This window comes from Rhipicephalus sanguineus, chromosome 7 (genome assembly GCF_013339695.2).
Source record: "Rhipicephalus sanguineus isolate Rsan-2018 chromosome 7, BIME_Rsan_1.4, whole genome shotgun sequence".
NCBI lineage: Eukaryota > Metazoa > Arthropoda > Arachnida > Ixodida > Ixodidae > Rhipicephalus > Rhipicephalus sanguineus.
The window spans coordinates 120,056,429-120,081,366 of record NC_051182.1 but is presented as its reverse complement, the minus strand read 5'-3'; the positions used below and the strand labels follow the sequence as shown (position 1 = coordinate 120,081,366).

General features: G+C 44.0%; 1 protein-coding gene across 6 annotated transcripts in view; it reads left to right on the top strand.

The window, feature by feature from the left end:
- Positions 1 to 24,938, top strand: part of LOC119399802 (uncharacterized) — a 129,005-nt gene that overhangs the window by 94,287 nt on the left and 9,780 nt on the right. For all 6 annotated transcript variants that reach the window (XM_037666650.2, XM_037666654.2, XM_049417847.1 and 3 more), the window contains 4 exons: positions 2,277 to 2,350; positions 7,768 to 7,931; positions 11,754 to 11,833; positions 17,562 to 17,648. In XM_037666650.2, the coding sequence (XP_037522578.1) occupies positions 2,277 to 2,350; positions 7,768 to 7,931; positions 11,754 to 11,833; positions 17,562 to 17,648 (405 nt within the window). The remainder of the gene's footprint in view (positions 1 to 2,276; positions 2,351 to 7,767; positions 7,932 to 11,753; positions 11,834 to 17,561; positions 17,649 to 24,938) is intronic.

The following is a 24,938-nucleotide window of genomic DNA, read 5'->3' as shown; positions in this document are numbered from 1 at the left end:
TGAAGCTTTTGTGATGAAGATTTTTTCTTATGTTTTCTCTGAAATTGTGCAACAAGACCATGGTAATTTTTGTTGTTTTATTCTTTCATTTCTGAAAACATCTGCGAGGGGTTGAGATGCTCAGCGTCCTGCGTGCCAAACTCTATACAGGAGCAGAGGCCCCACGTCAGGCTGTATAGCCTTTAGCCTCTGCTCCCGATCCTGTAAGAATGTAGGGCAAATAAACTTCAATTATTATTCAATTCAATTCAATAACAACCAGGCGTCACACAAAGTGAAATGCGTTATGAGAATATAGCTTAAAGCTCCCAATTCATTACAAAGGGCTCAGTCATCTTCCTCCTTCTTCATCAGCCACAGCATGAACAAAGTGCACATAATATCTCAGCGATGCGTAACTTAGAAGAACTGAGCGTTGGGCGAGTTGGAATTGCATTCCGGATTGCATTTTGCCCCAAAAACACGAACATGAAGGGAAGAACCACGAGACTGCGCTCGTCTCGTGGAGACTGCGCTCGTCTCGTGGTTCTTCCCTTCGTGTTCGTATTTTTTGCGCAAAATGCAATCCGGGATCCGTAGCTGTATCCTCGCTTCTGCGCAAAATAATGAATAATGGTTTAGTAAGTGCGTCCCTACTTCGCAAAAATTTTGATGTGGTGTAGTGGGTACCCTGGCAGTGTACTTTTAGTACTTTCCCAAGTTTTTATACAACGGGCTCTAGAAATGCCGCACTGCCAGCTTGCACTGTGACTGCGATGCGCTGTGACTGCGATGCCGGCCTGGAGATTTAATACGAGTTATTTCTTAGCGAGATGAAAAAGCGGCGCGAATAACACGGCACGAAACGTAACCTCTTACCAAACGAAAGGAACTTTGACCGTTTCTATCTATCTATCTATCTATCTATCTATCTATCTATCTATCTATCTATCTATCTATCTATCTATCTATCTATCTATCTATCTATCTATCTATCTATCTATCTATCTATCTATCTATCTATCTATCTATCTATCTATCTATCTATCTATCTATCTATCTATCTATCTATCTATCTATCTATCTATCTATCTATCTATCTATCTATCTATCTATCTATGCGCCTACATTTTGCGGGCTCTCCTGGTTGTCTCCTTTCCTTGGTGCGTAAAAAAAGTGACTTAGGGGACCTGAGTATATGAAGAACACAATTCGCAGGCCATGACACGAATAAGGCGAATTTCCTGCGGCGCATGTCTTGATGATCCTTTTCGCCATTCATGTGTGGCACATACCCGCATGTCGCTTCCCGAAGTATACAGGTATGTGGGACCAAGACTTCGGAAATCTTAACGGTACAGCGTGAAAGACCCCGTGTCACCGAAAATGTGGTACCGGCGTCAGCGGCGTTGTAGATGGGTGAAATATGCATACAAGAAAAAATAATTAAAAAGAATGGCGTAGCTTGCGGTAAGTCGCGCATGGCATAACACAACGAGGCTGGACTATTTGAATTTGGACGTGGTTTTGCTAGGTGTTACTTGGCCTTGCTAGGTCTTGCTAGGTCATGCTGGGTCTGAATTGACCTTATTAGTTCTCACTAGGCCTTCACGGCTGGGAACGAACATGCAACCTTCGAATAACACGTCCGATGCTCTACCGATTGAGCTACGGCGATAGTGCTCCTTCAGTACATTTTGTCGGGTATATATGTGCATTTAATCTGGGAGTGTTAGTCAGGGTCGCTTGCAGCCATGGCGGCAAGTGTTGAGGTTCGATTATGACGGCGAGTATATGGGCGGGCGAGTGGAAAGGTTGCAGGTTCGGTCCCTGTCGGTGGGAAGCTGCCTTTTCAACCACTTGAATGCAGAGCCAACATGCAGAGTTTGACTGGTGAAAATCTTACGCCTGAAACTCATATCAATTTAATACTCGGAATTCTTCTGCTGACAATAAACAACATCCAAGAACTGTTTACATTCAAAGAAAGAAACGAACAAACCAAGAAAAAAATTACACGCCCATAGATGCCTTGCTACGTATGGAAGCAAGCGAAAATTTTGCAAGGTGCAATGCCCTAATGGAATTTTTATTTGTTGGTTATTAACCAATACTCAAAAGAGTATTGCTTAATACTCTTGTGATGATCGTCACCAACTGATCATGCGAGCCAGCATTGTCATTAAGATATATAAAGTGGTAGGGATCACACAATTGAACCCAGTGCGAAGACATTCCACTAATCGGTATGATGTTTGGTCTGACTTTCTTTATTCTTGCTGCTTCTGCCCTTTCAGCAGCGGTTGAGGACACGCCTGCGGAGACGCCTGCTACTACCGATTCTGATTCGAACAGTCCTGATGGGTGGAATGTAAGTATTTGTCAAACATTTTTCACGTGAACTAGCTGTACTTGTAGGTCTTCTGCAAATGTCAACACACATTAAAGTTTGTATTAGAGTGATTGACGTAAGTTGGAAGCTCATTTGCCCACAGCTGGGCACCAGAGAGGCAATGACGTTGTGTTACCGAGTTCGTGCTGCCTGAAGTTGACAAAGACACAGTGCTCATACGGACAAAGGAAACGGACGATGATAGGCTAAGGCGAGGATAGGAGCTCTTTCATTTCTTTTTTTTTTTTTGTTATGGCGTTGTTTTTACAACGAAGCTTTGAATGTTTAGGCGGAACCAAAGATTGTCCCTCCTAAGAACGCAAACCCTTCTAGCGCTTATACGCCGCGGAAATTGCCGAATTTCTCCCAATCACCAGTGGTCCAAGAAAAAAAATTAAGAAAGAAGCGCACGGGCGGCAAACAACCAGATTTGAGATTACTCAACAGACGTAAGGAATACTGCAGAAATACTTTAATGAAATGTTGGGATTGAACCAGTGATAAAGAACGGGAGAGTGTATTTCAGCTTCGCTGGTTATCCAGATGCATACGAATTTATTGGGCGGTGATATTTTTCCAACTTCAGCACAAGCGTAAACTGCACCAGCTGGCATCGCCGCTCGCTTAGTTAGTGGTGAAAGTTTAGATGCGAAATGCTAGCAAGTGCTGCTGCATTTCGGTGAGGGCAAGACGTAATGTCGTCCATGCACTCAGAGACAGGGCAAGTTTTAAAACCCCCAAGTGGGAAAATTAAGCCAGAGTCAACAAGTGTGACGCGCGTCCTAATGAAATCATGGTTTCGTGTTGCCCAGCTATTTAGCGGGTTGGAGAGCGACATATGCACTGTCGTAGATATGATTATCTCTGCCTCAGATTTATTTTAGGCACACATAATAGCTGTAAATAAATACGTCCGGCCGTGTCGTCAAGTGAAAACATAAAAATATTTCATCCTCTTCAGAAGGGTGGCTTTATGTACCCGTAACGTAATCAATAGACGCCCAGCAACATAGCGCTTCACAGCAGCCGACTTGTAAGCTGGTCTGCCGCAATAAATCACAGGTGCAGGAGGGATGGAAAAAAACGTGATCAGCGCAGATCTCACCTTGATGTCAATGAAAGGATGCTAGAATGGTTCGTGATTGTATCGTGGACGACTCAAGTGGTTTTTTATTGCCATCCTGGCTACAACTGCTTGAGAAGAAATGAGAAAGAGCAGAGAATGCAGATGCCGCACTGTTCGCGTTTTTTCCATCCCCGCTGTACTACTTTAACTGCAAAGCAGTTTAAGGGACCGCTCTGGCGTCGTCTCATGGCTCGCGTTGGCGTCACGCAGGCCCCACGTTTTGTACATTTAAGCTGAGCAGGCTGTGCGCTTGACACGTCAGCTTTGCTTGCCCGAGAACGCCATCGTCGCCGAAGGACTAATTCGTCTGTCCCAGCCAGAGAAGCCGCAGCGAAATGCCAGCACCGGCAGTTAGATACATATCTATGGAAGAAAGGAGAGCAGACGAAATGTCAGCGTCGTAAGTTGGCCGCACCCTGCTCGGGCCAGCAAACAACCGTGGAAAGGAAATGATAGAATAGAAAATAGATAATCGCTAAACAAACCAGGTAATCAAAAGAAAAGAATATACCATATGTCATAATCACAGGAAAATAACAGATAAACACAAGAAAAGAACACTGAAGAACAGAAATCATCAGATGAATACAAGACCAGCACAAATGAAACCCAGGCACATCAATGCTCCGCAGTTCGTAAAACTTCCATGGCGGGTGGAACAGCCTTTTAATTTTTTTTAAATGAATGCTAAGGCACGGGCGAATGTTGCCTCAAGTTTTTGATTCCGCGCGTCTCCAGCCTGAAAAAATGGCGCTAGAAGGAAGCGGAGGAGGAAGACGTTTGTGAACTTTCGCTTCACGAGTTACCTACTACTTAAGCTTTTAGGAACCTTTAGCGAAGACAGAGAAAATAAATGGAACCAGGACCTCAGCCTTTGCAAGTGAATATTATCGTCTATTTACACTATAGGCAAAGTTTGCGCTAACGCCGTAGTTCACTTAGGAAAGTGTATTCTAGACTGTTGCTTCGAAATGTCCCGCTCTTTCAAATGACGCTTGCAATTTCGATGGCGGTGTCGGATATAAAAAATCCGGTGCCGGCGAGCTTACAGATCTGCGGCCCTCGAAGGCACAATGGTCACATGCCAATTTGTATTCGCCCTTATGCAACAGATGATGCTATCTCGAACGTGGGGCTCTCGACGATCAGCCGTTTGACATGACAATGAGATCTTTTGTCGAGGTAACTTGTCACTTCACGTTGGCATAATCTATTGTTGCCTGGATATGGACGCTTGACCGTCGTTGCCAGCAAAAACTGAAATGCTACGCTGATTAGTAGGAATATGAATGTCTAATTACGTCACGGAGGAAGCACACTGTTAGGAGGAAGCATTGCGCAACGCGATGGATAAAAGAAAAGATGGTTGATCCCTCCGTCATAGGAATCGCTTTAACACGAAAGTAAAACGTCTCCTTACAGAAGTAGTTTAACGCTTACTGTACATTGATGTAAGAAAGCTTACCGAATGTCTATTGGTGTTTGATAGCCATAACACCCTTTAACGTGGATGCACACAAGTCGACGCTTGGGGCACATCTCCATCCCAACGACTAAGTTCATAATCAAAGATTAGAGAAACATTTGTGGTAGCTGTAGTTGTTAACGTTGAGAATGTAATAAGAGAATGCGGTGTGACCGCCAGAAGAGCGCCGGCTAAGGCCGCCATGCCGCGGCATGTTAAAGAGTAAACAGAACATTACGACCACACTAGAGCGAATCGCAACGCGCGTCGTGTCTCCGCTCTAGCCCAGCTGCGATTTCTGTCGGGGTGAGCGTAAGCGGTGAACGCGGTGTTACAGCCAGACGAAGCAGGGCAAGGCAGGCGCGCGTCGCAGAGCTATTTTTAATATGGATGGATGCTATGAGCGAGGCCGAGCGTATGGTAGCCACATCGCGGTGTGTTAGGGCGCCCACAAAATTACACTTCTCATATTGAAGACGTGCTAATGGGAGACGCGTAGCCACGACGCGTTGCAGGAGTTAATTGTGGAGGCCACAGCCATGATGCATTATTTCACTTTACCGCTCCCAGACGCCGACACCACCCGCAGACCAAGAGCCAAGAGGTGAAAGTGTCAGATATAAAAGGCGCGTTTGTAAATCATTCAGAGTTTGTGACCGTGGCGCAGTGGATAGCGTGTCCGGCTTCTGTTATCGTGGACTGGGAGGTCGTGGGTTTGACTCGCGGTGACGGAACATTTGTTCTTTGTGATTTCATCGTGTCCATTTTTTTCACGTCATTTCCGTGACGGAAATACGTCACTGAAATTTTGGTGGACACTGGCATAAAACACTTTCGTTATTGAAATAAATAAATAAAAGTAGCATGTTAAACACGCACACGCCAAGCTCCGCTTGCCCACATTTTGCCGATAAGGGACGGGCTACTAAATTTGTCTGCTGACACGTTGATATCGTAGTTGCACAGACAACACAGCTCCCCCATCTATTTCAAGGTAAACATCAAATCGGCCCTTTACACTACCCTACCCTAATACTTTAGGTAATTTTGCGAGCAATGAAACTGAGGTTTCGTGCTAGAACACACATACAGTGTCACTCTGAAGTGCAATAAACAAAACTTGGCGACAAAAGTGTTAGCAGTACACAAAAAGTCCCCACAGAAAAAACTATTGTGAAGAGATGATGAGTAAAGAAGCAGCTGAGCTATACACGTAATGTTTATTACGTTCAGTGTTTATTACGTAAGTTCATATATGGAGGCGGTTATTTGTGATAAAAATTAGTATTTTTTTAAATCCAAGCATTTAAGAATCCGCAAGTGCATCAATTTCTAGAAAATATTCTAATGAAAGCGCCATTCTACTTAGCAGGTATTGAGCTCCCGCTGCTAATGTAGAAACTGATATTATGTGTAATATACGGAAGAAGATTCGCTCCCACTTTACAGAACTAAACTTCGCTCCCGTAGTAAACAAATCACATACGTAAAAGTTCATTTGTTTTTTTTTATTTCTCCAGTAATAAATGTCAAGTTTTACATGGACCGTTTTTCATATCCTGGCGTAATTTGTGCTGTAGGCACATAGTCCGATTAGTGCGAAATTTTAATCTGTAATGTTAAGCTGTTAAATAAAGAATATAAATTTGGCACTTATACTGTGAGAAAATAATTATGAGGCTTCTTAGCTTGCTTCCAGGAATTTACAAAAACTGGCCGCGTGTGCTCAGCAAAGCCTCGTCCAATTATCGTGTTCACAACATAGTTGCTACTGTTCTCAGCACATAAGTGAATACTGCGCAAGTTTAACAAGACTCACAGAGAGAGATATATATATATACTAAAATAAAAAAAAAACAGGGAGGTTAACCAGAATTGTAGCGTACGGTTTGCTACCCTATAGTAATGGGAGGGGGAAATGGAAAGAAAGATGGAATGGAAAGCGTAAAAAACAAATAAATATAAGGAAGGTGTAAAGCGGGAGTACTATCGCCTATTCAGTAGGTCGCTGGCACGCAAAACATTTTTAAAGGCCTTAATTGATTTCCCGCGTGATGCCAGTTCGGGTCGGCATTCTAGCACTGACTGTTCCGACAGGGGTCTATCGTCAAGCCTGGTCAGCACAACAGCTAGTGGCAGTGTATGCGCGCTGTAGCGAGGGCATCGACAAAGAACGTGGTCTATCGTTTCTCCACTGCCGCAGTGGCTGCAAGCAGCACCGTCTTCTATGCCGATTCGGAAGGCAAACGATTTGGTGAAATGGACACCAAGCCACACTCTGCAAAACGCCGTTGTCTCGAGCCGACAGAGTCCGGACGGAGGCCGAAGTCGACGAGACGGGTCCAGACTATGCAGTCGTGTGTGCTGTAAACTTGGTGCGCTCCACACAAATTTTCTGTCATCGTTACAAATCTCTCGAAATTTCATTGCAGCATCGGTTCTTGAGAGCGGGATGGATTTTTGTACGCCGTGATCGTGTGCAGATGACTAGGGAGCATTTACAAGATGCATATATGCATCATAATGTTAATGTGTAAAACTGGCTACTGTTTTCAGACATTACTATTGGTTTTATTGAACTCTGCAGCGGCACTCTCCGAATCATTAATAGACTAACTGTACTTGCAGCGATAGCGTTTAGAGAAATTGAAAAATAATTGCATTCGCTAGTCAGAATAATAACACAATATGTTTTTTTTTTTGAGCAACCAATTCACGTTACGAAAATTTGCCATTAGTGCATGCTCGCGTGTCAAATTTGGAGTGAGGCTTATCGCTCTCAAAATATTTCTTTTCTGTCTGCAGTTCGTAAAAAACGGTACTAGGTATGACATGCTGGAGAGGAACTTTTATCCCAATGGATTCAACGAGTCAGTTGAATGCTTGAGTAGTTTGCTTACGAACAAGAATGAAAGTAGCCATCGCTTGGACGGTTTCATAAAATATCAAAACATTAGCACGAAAACATGGTAAGTCATCACCTTTTCGCCTATTTCATTCCTGCATTTAGGGACTAGAAATAACAAAATGATTGAGATTTAATGCGACTGTTCTGAAACTTTAATTATCGAGTTCCATATATTTGCATTCGAATGTGTCCCATTGAATGAGACCGCTATTTTATTAAATGCTGATATACAGCTGACACTCAATCTAACGAAACCCGATTTTAGAAAGTTCCGATCTAACGAAGAAATTTTGATTGTACAAAAAATACCTAGAGGGCACAGTGTTATCATCAACCCGAGTTAAAGAACTAGCTTCACCGTCAAACCCTATTTTTAAAAAATTTTTACAAATACCTGACGACAGAAAGCGGGGATTTCCTTCAATTTTTTTCAGAGAATGGTTTTTCTTCGAGCGTGCGCTCTAACGCTATCGCATTAAAACGTCTAGGCGCCTTACTCACGGCCCTAGCTTAAGTTGGGCGAGGTAGAGCTACTGTATATGCTACCTTTAGGTAGCAGAGTTGCGCATCTGTCTTCCAACGCCGCTAGCAACCATGTATTGTGGAGAAGCTGCCGCTTGGGCCATTTTTTTTTTATTTCTCCACGCCGCCGCTGCAGCGACCTGAATTAACACTAGCCATCGACAGCCATTGCTTATCGCCGGTCTTCGACACGCCAGACAGGTTAATCGGTGACACGGTAGGCATGTCGCCTGCAAAAACGAAGTGCGATTTCACCGCATAGCCGTGGTTGCTAGCCGGACCTATGCGCTACTCTGCTACCTAAAGGTAGCATATACAGTGACTCTAGGGCGAGGCTGCATGCCGCGCCCCCGCATGGAGCAATGAACTCTGCAGCCGGTAGCACTCTTACGCACCGTTTGGTGCAAGGGGTGGCGGTGGTTGATTCCGTGATTTCGTGGCACTAATTGTATTCTTGCAACTATCTTACTCCACCTGTTGCCACAATCACGCCATTCGTTCTCTGCTTCTCCGCGTATCGCTCGGCCGTCATTGATTCACGTAATCGTATTTCTGGGCCGCATCGCCCGGACATGGTGCCGCCTATTTCCTGGCTACATAGCAGTCTCCATGCTATGGCCTTCTTCTGGCGGCCCTAGCCAATTTTTCAGATGCGCAGCAGTAGATTGGTGGCAAGAACAATGAACTGGTAGCTTTTAGTTGTACCAACTTTACAATTTAAAAATTTAGAAGAGCCCGAAAACCCCCTTCTCGAGTTTACGAACTTCCCGATTGAACGAAATAATTCTAGCGTAGCAATCCATCCATTAGATCGAGTATCCAATATATTACTGCGTATCGGTCTTTGCGGACCCTGTGCGGGGTCGTCGTTCGCGTTCACGAAAGCAGGTCGCATAGCCAAAAGAGAAACAAGGAGCCTCGTGGCAGCGGGAAAGGGAAAGAGGTCACGTGATTGGCCTCCGAGAGGGGAAATGGAGCGGCCGCGTTGGCCACGAGCCTCTACCCTCTCGCAACGAATCACGTGTATAGTACACTATAATCACGTGCTCGTTTGTGGCGCTCATTCACCCTCCGACGTTGTCATGCTCTTTGAGTAGTCGCGGTCCGCCTTAGACGCCAAGCGCTAGCACCGAGATGACGGCGATGATGCTGGCGGTCGTTGAGCCAATGCCAACACGACGTTACGAGGAGATACGCTTATCACGAGCCACCTTGGTGGTATAAAAGTATTTAGTGAAAAATATGCAGAAACTTACGAGGTAAAGTTAGCTTCGCTATACGATACATTTAACGGTGCGTAACTAGCTTAACTTTTACAATAGGTTTCTAAAGCTTCGCTTCGTCTACCCTTCGTTATCAGGAATGAAATTCAAGCAAAAATACAAGGTTTACACGGCTCACAATGCCCTCTGCCGCCTCAAAATCCCCAGTCAAATGACTGAAGGGTAATCACTAGCAACGAAATCTTCGTGAGAAACCAAATTAACCATAGATGCAAAACCAGTTCCTTGTTTTAGCGTTACGTATACTGTTTCAAGAACATACCATAAGGTCTCAATAAAATCATACGTAAAAGCATCCGCTACGACCATCATATCTTAAGGGCGCTTTCTGTAGTCCATGTCTCCGCAGATGGCACACATTTCTTATCTATAGTATCGAAAGTGTAGAGAGATATATTTGCCAAAACAAGAATGTCTTTGAGAGCTTTATGTAATTATATGTCATCGCGAACTCCTGAGTGCATCAATGAGTGATAAAAGTGTTTGGACTAACATAACGCTACATTACTGCTCTAGTAAAGCATACTCCATAATGCGCTTTATATTTTGGGGTACACCCGGCGCTGTTACTACCAGAACGTGAGAAATCTGCAGGATATTTGTTAGGTACTTAAAGATATTCTATTGGTAACTGGCAATGTAACTTAGCAACGTTGCTTGTTGGGCGAGTTGGAACGAGTCAGTCATAACGTAGTTCCGCGCAAAAAACAGGCAAGAGACGAGTGAGAGGACAAGGACACTCACTCGTCTCTTGCCTGTTTTTTGCGCGGAACTACGTTATGGTAACTGGCGCAATTGGTAAATTGAACTGCTTCGTGGGCTGTTCTAACCATATTATTATTTTCTTCCAAATCCACTTAACTGAACAGCTGTGCCAAAATAAATATAAATAAAATATTTATTATTGTTTTATCTGTAGTTTGTTACTCGCCAAAACAACGTAATCGAGAACATTTCTAACAATGATGAATGTGTAATTGGCACGTCTAATCTACCTACCTTTGGTGAAACTTTGAAGCGTCCATGCGTGCCATAGAGCCCTAGCCTAAATCTTGAAGCTGCGCTGTGTTGAAGGAAATCGTCATCCTAGAAAGCGGCAGAAAAATGCAATCGTGAAATCATTCCTGAGCCATGCAAGCAAATGAAAAATAATTTTTGGCAGCGAAATTGTTGTGGCCAGCATTCATTTCTGCCGTGACGCCAGAAAAACATCATCATGAACGGACACGCGCTCTCTTCGTCGTCTTCCTCGTCGTCGTAGTGTTCATCTTCTCCTTCACTACCAAAACAAAAGTGCCTATTTCTGATGTGCGGAGTGCAATAACTATGATCGGTGAGACGACAAGTACAGAGAAAGAGAAAAAGAGGAAAATAAATGAAGATAGGGAAAGAGTGAAATTATAGGGGAACATTTCTGTAATTTTGCCATACTGGAACCCGCGTGCACACCATCCGAAGGCGAGCGTCTGGCAGAGCACTAATAGCAAGGGGGTGGGAAGCGAAAGTGAGAGAAAGGAGGACAGATGTGAGGGTGAGAAGTAGAGAAAGGAGAAGTGGAGAGAGAAAAACTTACCATAGAAAGAAAGACAAAGAGAAGCAGAGAGGACGAAAAGCACAAAGAAAAGGACGAATAGAAAGAGAGAGAATCAAAGAAAGAGGCGGAAAGATATAGAGAGCGAGAGAAACAGCTAGAAAAAGGTAGCGAGGAATACAGAGATAGAGGGAAAGAAATAAAATATAGAGAAAGAAAGATAGAAAGACCGAGACAGAGAAAGAAATAGAGAGAGAAAGAAAATTTGGAGGTGAGGGTGAAGAGGAGGGGAATGCCACTAGCTCCGCTGCTACCTCAGGCTTCGCACTAGTGCGGAGCTACCTTATTTTGTTTTAATTAAGCATTGCAGTGGAACAAGACAGCCAGTACGTGATTTAGGCAATAGTACTTTGATGATTCATGTTGACGAATATTTCTTTCAGTTATAATTTTAAATAATGGTGGGAAACTCAGCCGTACGACTTACGACGCTGAGTTTTGATGCTTTACATTACTGAGTGTGAAATGTTTGCGGCCTGTCTTCTAGGGTTACCGTGAACCAAACGTACCAGTTCTCCCAGGATAATACAACCAACTACAACGTTATGAATGCAACAGAAGACTCCCGTATGTGTTGCTCCCTTCTTTTTCCCTTGTTGGCTGAGGTTGCTCACGGACGCTAACTTATACCACTGTTTATAGCATGTACCTAAATAATGCAGTAAGCTCTTTTCTGCAAGCAGGAGACCATTGTGCTTTCTTGTGGCTCCCTGACAAGTACGCTGATCAGCGTTGCCGCTCACTTTCGAGTCAATGTCACAAAACAACGAGCCAAAAGTCGCCAATAGTCCCCATTTTTTTCCAAATTTCGCCAATAAAGTCGCCACTCTAGATGTGTGCGGCGTACCTACTTATAGAAATTTCCGATTATTTAGAGCTCCGTAGAGTACACCACCATCTAAGCCCCTTAATTATTCTGGAGTGTTTCAAGGCCAGTCCCATTACTTGCTTCACCATGAGAGTGCTTGGTACGCCTAATTCTCTGACTATCCGCGAGAAGGGCTTGGAAAGCGCCAGAGTTACCACCCGTTATAAATGAAACGTTCATGATATCCTTCCATTGAGGTCGGCTCGTTTTAAAGGTAAACGTCTGAAGAGCGTGAAAGCGTTGTTTGAACATAGCTTTATGACCCATATATTAATTAAAAGTTTATTGAACATAACGCGATAGAAGACTTACAGATACGAATGACTAGCGAGTCTTAATGATTTTCAGTGTGAACTAATATTACCGGACCCCAGTGTACTTTTTTATACTCACTCATATCTACACGTGTCAAACAGATGCGTCAGAGGCATAAAATAAATGAACAGCTAGGTTAATAGCGTTTGCTGTCGGGCTAGTTGGTGCATAGCTGAACTTCAATTGATGGCGCAAATGTTAAGACAGGAACGTAGAAGACACGTAAGACACGGACAAGCGCACACTCGCAACTAAATTTTATTCTTCCGAAAGCTTAGCTTAAGAACCCTCAAGCATGCGCACAACACCACAAAAGCAAAATCAATCTCTGATACCCCCGCTTGATCAAAACCTATCCACCAAAAAACTATACTCATTTTGATAAAGAGTTATAGAAGGAACACTGACACACAGATCGCCAGCTTTCTGCATGCTTGAGGGTTCTTAAGCTATGCTTTCGGAAGAATAAAATTTAGTTGCGAGTGTGCGCTTGTCCGTGTCTTACATGTCTTCTACGTTCCTGTCTTAACATTTGCGCCATCAATTGAAGTTCAAGAGCTAGGTATTGTAAAAAACATATAGCATTTGTTTTGCTCCACACGCTCACCGAGAACAGCGGGAAATGCCTGAATAAATAATTTTTTATTGCACACAAGCCGCATAAGCACTTCTCGGCCGTAAATATTCATAGGTACGTGACCCCAATGCACTTCCCCGGTTTCATAGAAGGGAGATCAGCAAATGCTGGAAGCCTCAAAATAGTTTGCTGCCATTTGGCGAAGAACTTCCTCCGAAAGGACGTCTTAGCTGACGTCTTTTTTTGCTGACAAATACCAAATTTTATTCGTAGGATGGACTCCGAAAGGTCCAGCTTGTTCAGACTGTAGGTAGATGTTCTCCATGTTTTTTTAAATACAAAGAGAGCAGGTCACCTCTGCAGTTGTTCCGTGACACGGCCGGCTTCAAGATGCGCTTAAGAACATCTAGGTAAAGATTTTCCAGTTCTTGAAAAAGCATCAAGGGGTCCACTGTCTGGCTTTGAAACAACACGTTCACTCGCTTCACATTGTGAAGCACTGCTGCCGGAAATATTAAGTAGACAAAGTTGCGAATATCATTGTACATGTCCCAAAGAACACGCGCTTTGTAGACATGGCGAAAACAACAAGCTCTCATGCGAAAAAAAGCACGCCCGGCCAGTTCTGCGTTGCATGGTGGGCATCGTTGCGAAATGCCGTTGAGCTGTGGCAAGTCATACACAAGCCAAACAGGCCACTGTGTTAATCACCGCCTTAAGGAGCATATATTATCAATTCAGAATGGTCTGGGCTTACACCTGCCGTTCCATTGTGCTTCGTGCGGCTGCGCACCACTGTTCGGAGAAACTCGTGTAATAGGACGAAGCAGGGAAGCGTTAGCACGTGATGTACTTGAGACATATCACATACAAAACTAGGGGGATGAATTCTTTATTCTTTATTCTTACATATCGCCGCTCTTCCTCCTCGAGGCTACCACAGAGGGGATTACAGAGTTGAAAAAAATACATTTTCATTGACACTGGACACTTGCTCAGATGTCAAACAATTTTATTCGTTAATAGTTTTGCCAAAAAAATGAATTTGCACGCAGGTTCGTCCTGGCGCAGCATGGACCTTATTTTGTGTTCATGGTCTGTGCGTTGAGAAATATAATCAAGCTTTTTTAAGTAAATGTCACCGTCTGTTCCCATTTTTTTTAAATGCATCAGTGTCCCTTCGATATCTCTATACAAGAATGAATGCCTATTTTTAGATAGCGCTGTGCGATAGGTTTCTTTTCTTCTGATTGTGCTATGTGATTGTCGCTTGTGCGGCGGCCCTTCTTTGTGCGCATAACTGGAAGCATATATATTTGGGTGATGTGATGAAAGCGAACTAGTTGAAAGTTCCTATACTCTCTCTTCTTGTTTTCTTGCCTGCCTCAGTCGCACCACAAGTATTTTATTAGGCTATGCACCAACTTGCTCAACGTCACACTCTGATAAATGTGTATTGCTTTTGTACACTGGTCACGTGGGCTCAACACGGCGTGCCGAATCTTGGTACGACAAATCACTGGCTCCATTAGAGGACAAACTACCTTATTTTCATGAAATAGACAATACGCACACAAAATTTAAGACCTTACGGCAGTTTGTGCTGAAACTGAAACTTCAAACTTGAAACTTTGTGCTCTCGGCTACTAAGTAATTCATTCAAAAATGAATAGCCATAGCAACTTAACGAAAACCTTCGTTCGCTACTGATTCATAACCAACATGCCGTAAATAGAGGACTTTCACTGCTTGCGAGAAGCCTCATAATAGTGGCGTTTTACGGGCCAATACCACAGTGTTATTATGAGGAACAACACAGTGAATGGCTGAGGGTTAACTTCTACCACACAGGGGGGGGGGGGGTATTTAACGTGTACCTAACGTGACCTAGGCACGCGGCTTTGTATGCATTTCGCGCACATCGAAATGCGTTACCAGTGGTTGTGAGTCAAACCCGGGCCTTAGAGCTTAGCAGTAAATCACCCTACGTACCGAGGTACAAGGATGGGTTGTGAGAAGTTTCAATGATTAAATTGATGTCCCTCTTCATGAATGCGCTTATCTAGACGTCACACGTCGTAGACAGTGACAACTCATGTGTAAAGTAAGTAATCATGCTCCGGAGTATAACTTCTGTATAACACAACCTAATACTTCCCGATAGATTTACGCTGACGCATCATAATCGAATACTCGTGTGGCTTCTACTGCTAATGGTCCATCGCTTACGGAATCAGGTATCCTACAGCCGAAAATCAACATCATCGCGGCAGAATATTATGCGCTATTCTCGGCAATCAAACACATCACAAGGTTACAGTTACAGTAGGAATGCACAAGTCCTTACCCATTCATTGAGTGCAGTAAAGGATGTGTTATGGTTACAGCAACGTAACAATTAGATGACCCGCCGAAAATGAGTATTCTCAGTTGACAGCCAGACCATAGAATCTGTGGATGACTATATGTAGGTCACTTTCTACCAGGGTGGCCTACTCATGAAAATAAAATTCCTCATAGACAAAGGAAAGATAGGTCCGTATAGGGTAGGCATTCCCGAACCATGACCGGAAACACGGACTATACAGCCAGCATATTTTGGCAGTAGTAACATGTGCTGCTGAAACTTAGAGAAAGACAAAGAAGATGGAGAAAAACTGAAAATCACGCAGTGGCAACGAAACGAAAAATGGTATGCGTAACGTCAAACAACGTCAAAGAGGCCCTGAAACAGTTTTTTAAATTTTGTCGGCGTTTAGACTACAACGTCATAAAGTCATTTGCACTATAAATTAAGTGACGCACCTAGTATCAAGGCAGCTGCGGGCCATGATATGTTACCCTTCTTCACAACACTGCCTTGCTTTCCTAACATGTGAATGACGCCGTTGTCACTTGCTACGGCAGAGCCCTGAACGGGTTGCGCTGCGCTACTCTCTCTGTGTCATCTGCAATCTGTCAACGCTGGCAGCGCGCCAGCGTGCTGTAGAGCAACGCACTCGAAGTGCTCGGAGTGGTGGACATCTGCTCCGCCAAGGTCCGCAGCACTACCAGCCATTCTTAGTTTATCCTCCTATACGTCCACGTTCTGCAAACGCTAATTATGCAGATAAACACAAAGTATTTAGGAACGATCATCGATAAGCTAGACTCGGTCAATATGGTTGTGCCTTTGGGGTGAAGTTTTAGCCGCAGACGCCGGCGCGTCTGCAACCAGAGGTTAATAAATTCGAAGTTCTATTTTACACCGTTCATACATCTAGCTGGCTCCTTGCAATATCCTGATTGCCTGGATAGGGAGACAATGAAGACAACGTGCCTAAGAAAACTATCAAAACATCCGCATTCATACAAAATATAAACATTCACACACAGCCGTCTGTTCTAGAAAACCAAGGTCATCCTTGTGTAACAAAGAAAAAATGCACCGGCAAGTAATCTGCAATGCTGACACGCACAGCGGATATGATTCAGTTGGTGAAACTCATTTAAGAAAGTGATTTTTAATAACCTATTCATTGTAATAGCTTGACAAATTGAAGTTTGACGAACTATTGCAAATTATAGGTTGTCGAAACTTAGGTATTGACTAACTCTGATTCACGTTTAGACTGTCGAGTAGAGCAGTCGACACTACCATAGCCCACACGATTACCTTCTGAATATTAATAAACTTTCGGGCTTCAGTATATGTGAGCAGGCAGTAACTTTGGTTTGCGTCCCACTACGTTGTCAACAATCACAATATAAAGCAGAAAAACACCTTCGAAAGCAAAGAGAGAGCCTATTCGTCTTCATCCGGCGACGTTATTAGGAACCGACCCGTTTTTCATTGCAAATCCGTTTTAATTTTCTAATGAAATCGGTACACCGAATGTTATTCTCACATAGGATTCCTAGTAGAAATTTTTCGAATACAATACTAATATGAAAACACATTTTAGTTAAGGCTAGCGTCTCCATGTCTTTACTGGCAAGGGGTCCTAGGATGGAGTAGTGTCTAGTATCAATTCAGGCTTTTTGCACACAGCTATCTGTGGGTACAATTGTTTATGTCTATGGCCCTAATTTAACGCCATTTGAAGAATGTGAAAAACTATGTATGCTTGAAGCGATTTGGGTGCGACTAATTTCCAGCCCCTACACTGCTACCATCTACATGCCGACTGGCGCCTATATATGATAACAACTCTGCTTTCACACGCACATCGTTTTTGCGGTCTTTGGCCATTAGTGGCTCTTGCGTCATTAAGGAGCATATAACGTCATCGGCGAATTCCAAAACACTTTCTGAGACATTCATTTCAATTTTCGCCACGTAGGTGACCCTCTACATGAAAATTCCAAACATTTTAAATTTGTATCTCTAATAGCACTCGAATGCGCGCACTGCGGTAGGTAGTTCGATAAGTTGAACGTGTATTTGCAAAAAGCAAAAAAATGACACCTTAAGAAATTAGATAAAAACAGGTGGTTTTCGCATCAAAAGAAAAAGCAGTGTATCTAGTCAGTAATAATAATATTTTTCTTTGCAGAGGGTCCGCATGGATCACAACATTTTATAGTCAATGGGACGTCCTGCGCTGGAGTTACCGTCGTATACGGTAGCCAAAAAAGACAAGGTAAGAGTGACATTTTAATGGGGCAGCCAATGCGTCAGGGAAAAGTGGTCTTGAGCATCTATAGCATTTTCCCAGAAAATTTCTATTAAAAGTGCACAAAATATGGTTCAATATGGGAAGCCGGAGATTAAAACCCTCACAAGCTTGCTGTGTTTCTGAGAGAGCAAGTACGGATTTTATATCCTAATACGAAGTAGAGAACATAAGTGTTCGTATATGCGATAACCGAGCGTAATGGTGCTAGCCAAATTAAATTACTATAATGGCAACTCTGTGCGCTGTTTTTGTGAATTTGGAGGACTCTTTATGTAAACATATGGGCTGTGTGAACGCACACAACCTGCTAGAACCTGGTTGTAGAACTTCATTCATCACCATTGCAACTAGAGGAAGCGCAAGCGTTTTTTAAAGACGATAGTCTTTCTTGGGGAACCTAAACGCCTAAATTTTGGTCTGTCTTTCTGTCTGTCTGTCTTTCTGTTTGTCGGCACGTCCCTCGATTCAGCCACCCGCCCAAAGTTGAACCACTTGCTTACCGCCCACCCATCTTGAACTGGTATGGCTGTTCATACTAGTGAACGTTGTCGATCAAAAAGTAAATATTACGCATATCTGAGGCGTAACATCATTAGGTAAGTATTAGGTGGTGTGTTCGTTTAATAGAAAATACATAGATACGCAATTTTAAAGACCTTGATGGTATGCGTTTAACGTTGAGACAGTAACGCTGAAGCGATCAGCGGTCCAAGCCGAGCAAGCGCGAGCGCCAACAACAACCGTCTTCGTCTTCTTCTTTCGCAGGCGTTTTTGTCTGCGCCCTACCATGTTACAAATCACTCCCCCGCGGAAAAGGAGCCATCCTGGCGACCTAAGGAACAGGTACAACTGGTGGGTCATAATGCGGCTTCAGTCGATTGACGTGAACAGTCTCGCGGCCGCGACGACGGCGGTCCGTAGATGATTGAACAGGCTCAATCATATAGTTAATTGGGGATGCTTGACGTACGACGCGGTAGGGGCCTTCGTACTTAGGCAGTAGCTTTGTGGAAAGGCCAGGAGCGGAGGAGGGAACGCGAAGCCACACCAACGTTCCAGGCGAATACGACTGAGGAGGCAGGTTTTCGTCGTGACGGTCCTTCTGGCCCTACTCGCCCTACAATGTTACAACCCTAGTTTCTTAAGGTGCGCTGAAAATACGACTGCGCTGAAACTTGTCTTCCTCCGTGGCCCTCTGCACAAGCTCATGTTGTGTTTCGGTTTCGGTTCAGTATTGCATTGTACGAATGACAGGGGGCGCCGCTCTGGCATTCCTGTTTTACCCAGGCGACGTGTAAGTAAGAGAGTCTGTGGAGAGTACTCGTTGAGTGCGGACGTTTCTTCTCCTTCGGCGCATCGCGCCAAACAGCCTGTTTGGGCTGGCCGGCGTCCCCACCGGTCGCGTTGGTCACCGCCGGTCTTCGCCTGCCGCTGTGCCGGGACTACCAGCCCGCAACACAGCACTCATGTTTCCCGACGTATTGCCAGATGGCATCCATATCTCAGGCAGCGCCTCTTCTATCGTCTTTAGACGACATTTGCAGCGAAGCACGCAGATACACGGCCAATTTTTTTCTTAGGGGATCCAGACAGGCGTCTGCTGACTGTCCGAACGCGTCGGCGCGAGGGAGCACCGAATGGTAGGAGAGAAACTGAAGAAGGACAGGAGGGCGCGGTGCGAGCGCCGCCATGTGAGCCCAGGGAGAAGAGCACACTACACGACTGAAGTGCGCGTGCCCTAAGCGCACCGGAGCGTATGCAGATGCAACAGACGCCAGCGAGTGCCACCCGACAGTGGAGACAGCCACACATACTGCACGCGGATGTTGCAAGTTGCGTCAGCCTTTCCCTTACCTTCACCTGATAAAAAGCGCATAGTACTCCATTTTAGCCTACTCTTGGGCCTACATCCAGAACACCTCTTCATAGCTCTATTCACAGTCATGTTAGGGCGTTCTGCAGTCTAATAACACCCTTAATAATCCTAATTAAGTTTCACATTTTGTAGGTATATTCCTTCTGCGTCCAACGCTTCGGCAGTACGTACCCGCCAACTACGTCACTTTCCTGTGTTGTCTTGCGGTGGACCTATAAGCTTCTGCTTCTGTGCTTCCAGGACGGTATTAGTGATCGTATTAATTAGGGCTGAATTATGTATGCTTCGAGCTGTCTAAACATTTTCATCACTGCACTTAACCCTCATTACCCTAACTATCGCATACACCCTTTCACTAGAACCACTGCTACCGTTTTATATGGTGAGAGAGAGAAACGAAGTTGATAGGGGTGAGATTAGGATATATAGATATTCCTCTGCCAGTAGGACATTGACCACCTGGTAGGCGAAGGCGATCCACGCCAATAACACCTGCCAGTGGGCAAGTGGAGGGTTAGGATAGTGAGGTAATTTTAGGGCTGCTGGGCATGAGAAAAGGATGTGTTCTGCGTTTGCGTACGCGCATGGGCAATTGGGACACGAAGGGTCGGAGCTGCAGCGATAAAGATTATTTTTTGCATTTATCAGACTCTAGCTGCACCTTTTATAGCGCTATTTTGGGTCACCAGAGGTGAACCTCTCCGATCACTGATGTTTCCAACACGTTTGCAGAGCGAAGCTGCGGACCATCATGCCAAACAATATCCGCTTCGTCGAAGCGTTGACGCTTGCGCTCGGCTTCCTGGACGAGAGTTGTTCCGTCTCTCTCGGCCGCACGCCTCTACTCAACTTTCCGGACCTGAGCTGCTAATTTTTCCCTAGCTTGATAAATACTTTCGGCAACGTATCTGCGTGGACGTTATACAATGTACGCGTAACACATTGTTCATTTGCATTGCTTCTGGTGCTGTGCCGGCTGTTTCGTACAGGCGTTGGGTGAAGACTCGTGATACCACACGTATATGTTGCTAAATACAACCTATATGTGTTCATCTAGTTTTAAGTGCGTAGCACACAAGGGGCCCACCTCGTCATCCGTGGAAGTCCTGTGGAGTGATCACCTCACAAACAAGTGCTCAACCAAGGCCTAAAACAAGGCTAGCAATACACAAAAACAGGTTAAAATAAACGAACAAGGTTTAAAATTATATCATTTCCATGATTAATCAAGAGGTAATCGCAATAGTAACTTAAAAATGTTCAACACGATTCGGGAACTTGTGACACACCCTCCCCGCGCAATGAGAGTACCACGGCCTCACCAAGTGGTCAATTGCTCCTGCCACCGGCACTTCTCCGGCGCTTCTGGGCTACATCTAAAGTTGGAAACAATGTGACGGAACACACTGCAGGCGACACGTATCTCAGCTGCCTTAACCAGCACGAGGTCGATAAAGCGCAGCAAAATGTAGCGCACATGTCACACACACAGTTTGCGAATCTCCGTAACAAGATTCTCCTCGTGCCGGAGAAACCCTACATATTCACGTCAGACATTGGCGTCATCGACTGTTTAGTAAACCAATCAGTGGGAGCTCGACGAACGGATAGAGCTGGGTGCCCGTGCTAAGCCCTTCATGTTTCGCGGTAGTGGAGCTGCATTTAGCGCAGGACTTAGAACTACAACAATTGCTACACAAGTTATTTTTTAATGGAAAGCATTTTTTAGCAAACCCTTGGCACATTGAGCGTTTCTATCTATCTATCTATCTATCTATCTATCTATCTATCTATCTATCTATCTATCTATCTATCTATCTATCTATCTATCTATCTATCTATCTATCTATCTATCTATCTATCTATCTATCTGTCTGTCTGTCTGTCTGCCTATCTATCTATCTATCTATCTATCTATCTATCTATCTATCTATCTATCTATCTATCTATCTATCTATCTATCTATCTATCTATCTATCTATCTATCTATCTATCTATCTATCTATCTATCTGTCTGTCTGTCTGTCTGTCTGTCTGTCTGTCTGTCTGTCTAGCCGCCTACTACTTTGTGCTCTCATGGCCGTTTCGTTGACGGAATGTGTACCAACATTGGCATGGCATGACATGACATGGCTGTATGGCGAACATAATGGAGTGGTCATAACAAGAAAATCATGATATGCATTGCATGCAGAGCATAATTTACATGCCACGGTATTCGTGCTCTCACGGCCGTTTCCTCAACTTGATATATACCTAAATTGGCACGCCGTGACAACAGTGTATGACTAACGTAAGGGACAGGTCCGATCGTCCAAATCGTGACATAAAATCTCATGTGCGGCATGGTTTATATGACATAATCTCGAGGCACTCGCGGCCAGTTAATTAAGTTTATATATGCCAAAATTAGTTTGGCGAGACATTTATGTGTAAAGAACATAGATGAAACATGGGAACATGAAAATCATGACACGCATGTCATGTATCATGGTTCCTTACCCCGCTCATGGTGCGCTCACAGGCATTTCGCTAGCTTGATATACACCAAAATTGGTATTGCGTGATGTGACCGTATGGCGAATATAAACATGAGGTAGTAACATGATAATTATACCATGAATGTTATGTACAGCATCATTTATATGCCACGCTCATGCTGCACTCGGGGCCATCTCGCTAGCTTGCCATATGCCAAATTTAGTATTGCGCGACGAGACTGTATGATGAAGATATATGACAGGTGGTACAGAAAAATCATTAAATGGTTGTCATGTGCGGCATGACTTATATGCCACGCTCATAGTGCGCTTGCGACCATTTCGCTGGCTTCATAAGCACCAAAATTAGTAGTGCACGACGTGACTGTATGAATATTTGAAACGACAGGTGGTGCATTGTACATGCCAGAATATATGTTTCAGCAGCATGGTACATACCAGATTGTACAGCCGTCATTTCTATGAAAGGGAACACGCGAGCGCGTGGCAGATAGCCTCGTACCGCCCATATGGCGTGGTGCAGTGGCGAAATCTGAAAATAAACGGAGGGAGTGGGGCCGTCCCCTCTGCTTCTTACGAATGTGTCTTTATTTTACGATTTTTTCTTGATATATATCTGCTGTTGGGTCATTTCAGAGAACAATGATTTATTTCGATAGGAATTGTTGTTATAACTGCTGCGTCTGCCACAACAGCATAAAGCGATAAAAAGGACGAAACTGCGCGAAGGGTTGCCGGCAATGGACGGAAAGGCACCGCTCTCTCCTTTTGTTTTCACGTTTCGCCGCTGCGCCGCGTTACATGTAAGGTACGACGCTGTTTACCATGCCATCGTGTGGCCCCTTTTATAAAAATGACGGCTGTACATGCATGCACGCATGACAAACATGTCATAATGAACTACTTGTCATGGGGCTTATTTAACCCACAGATAAAAAAAAGCGATGTATGCGGCTCCTTGGTAGCAGCTTCGCATTACATCGATTCCAACAGTGCGTGGGATTTGCCTGTTTTTCTTGACATAATTACTGCATATACATCGATAAATCACACTCTGTGAAGCTGCATGACCAGTGGAGCTGCCAGGCGTCCTCCCGTCATTGCTGTCGTCGGAGTTCTTCATAAGCATGCTGGTACTAGGGCGTTCTCACAATACGCGGTTTTTTCATACTTGCCATACATCAGGGCTGGGCAAAGATACTTTGAAATTGTATCGCGATACGATACAAGATACTCAGGCAAAAAGTATTGGAGATACAGATACAAGATACTGCCGCAATAATTGTATTCGATACGATACTTGGCAATTGTATCTTAAGATACTTCGATACATTCTCAAATTTGCTATTATAAATCCATATAATGTAACAGCAAACGCGCCCTATGCACGAAAATGTCTTCTTGAAAATTTTTTAACTGTGACCTTTTTTGTTTCACTTGAATGAAATGTCTGTTCCTATCTCAAAAGTTTTGCCCTTCTTGCTCAAAGGACATTAGTTTCCTTCCAAAACAACTTATTGGGGTTTGTTTTAGCTTCTTCACAGGACAACTCTTTATACACTTCGCTGACAGCGGTTCTTGCAATGCTTGCCGACCAGCTAGCGGGTTGCCATATAATCACAATAGCTTCTATAAGAAGTCTTCGCACGAGGACGCAAATACCGGTGTGGACTTTTACCTTGTCCGTAAAAGACAGTTTGCACAATACCGTATATCCGGACAGGTGTACAGCAGCAACAACGCTGGCAGTGACATTTTTTATTTTTTTCTGGGGGGGCGGGGGACGCATGTGTATACTAGGGATTTCAGACCTTTCGCTAGCGGCCCGGCCTGCACACATGACCGTCTTCGTCCCATTTGTTTTTATTTTCTAAATACGTATGTTCATGAGCTACGCAGACATGACAGGTCTCAAGCAGTCCTTTAGTGAGGAACATGTGGTCACCATGTGCTGAAACATAACCGTGGAACAAAGACTCTATATTTCAGAATCCTCGTCCAGAATGCACTCGTTGTGTACATCGGTATCGATGTTTCTCGAATCCTGACTCCAAATCCCCTTCAGAAATACCTATATATGAGACATGGGAAAAGCTTCCTTTCGAATTGCAACGTCGTTTTGTTCAAACTCTCTCCCACCATCTTCACTGTCCCGGCCCTTGGAACTAAATTTCGCGACAGCGGCCCGCTGGCTATAAGCTGAGTTTGAGACCGCTGGTGTATACGTAGATAACGTAAAACTGCAATGAATTTGCATATTATACTTACCTGCTTGCGTAAAGGATTCTCTGTTAATGTACTCACTAACGTGCAATCTTTTAGCAATTTTTCTTCAACGAGAAAACATGTGCAACACGGCAACGTCTCAGACGTATTGTATAGTTGCACAAAAAAAAAGCGTCACAGGACACCGCTGCTATTCGCGCTATTGCCACTTATAGCTCCCATTAGGTGGCGATTAGTAATACGAAAAATATTTAAGAAGGCATAAAACAGGAAAACAAATATAAGTAAAATATAGAGGTGGTTCTGTATCAAACATTCACATTGAATGAGTACAGAAACACAATACAGACGGCGCCCTTAATAGCTATGAGCATGAAGTATCGTCAACTTACCTGCTGAGAAAATAAAAAATTCAGTGCCTATGAAAAATTGCCTGAAATGGCTCGTTGGGACACTCCTCAGTGAAACAGAGCTTTCAGTCAAACAACGTTTCTCGAATCCCCTTCCTAACATCTTTAAGATGGCTCCTAATGATTGCCATTATTATAACGTAAACTTAATTTTGCTACTTTACTAAGCGGTAAGCAGAATGTTTTGTAATGTAACTCAAGGGACGCCCACATAATTATATATTTGTTTTCAAAGTCGCCT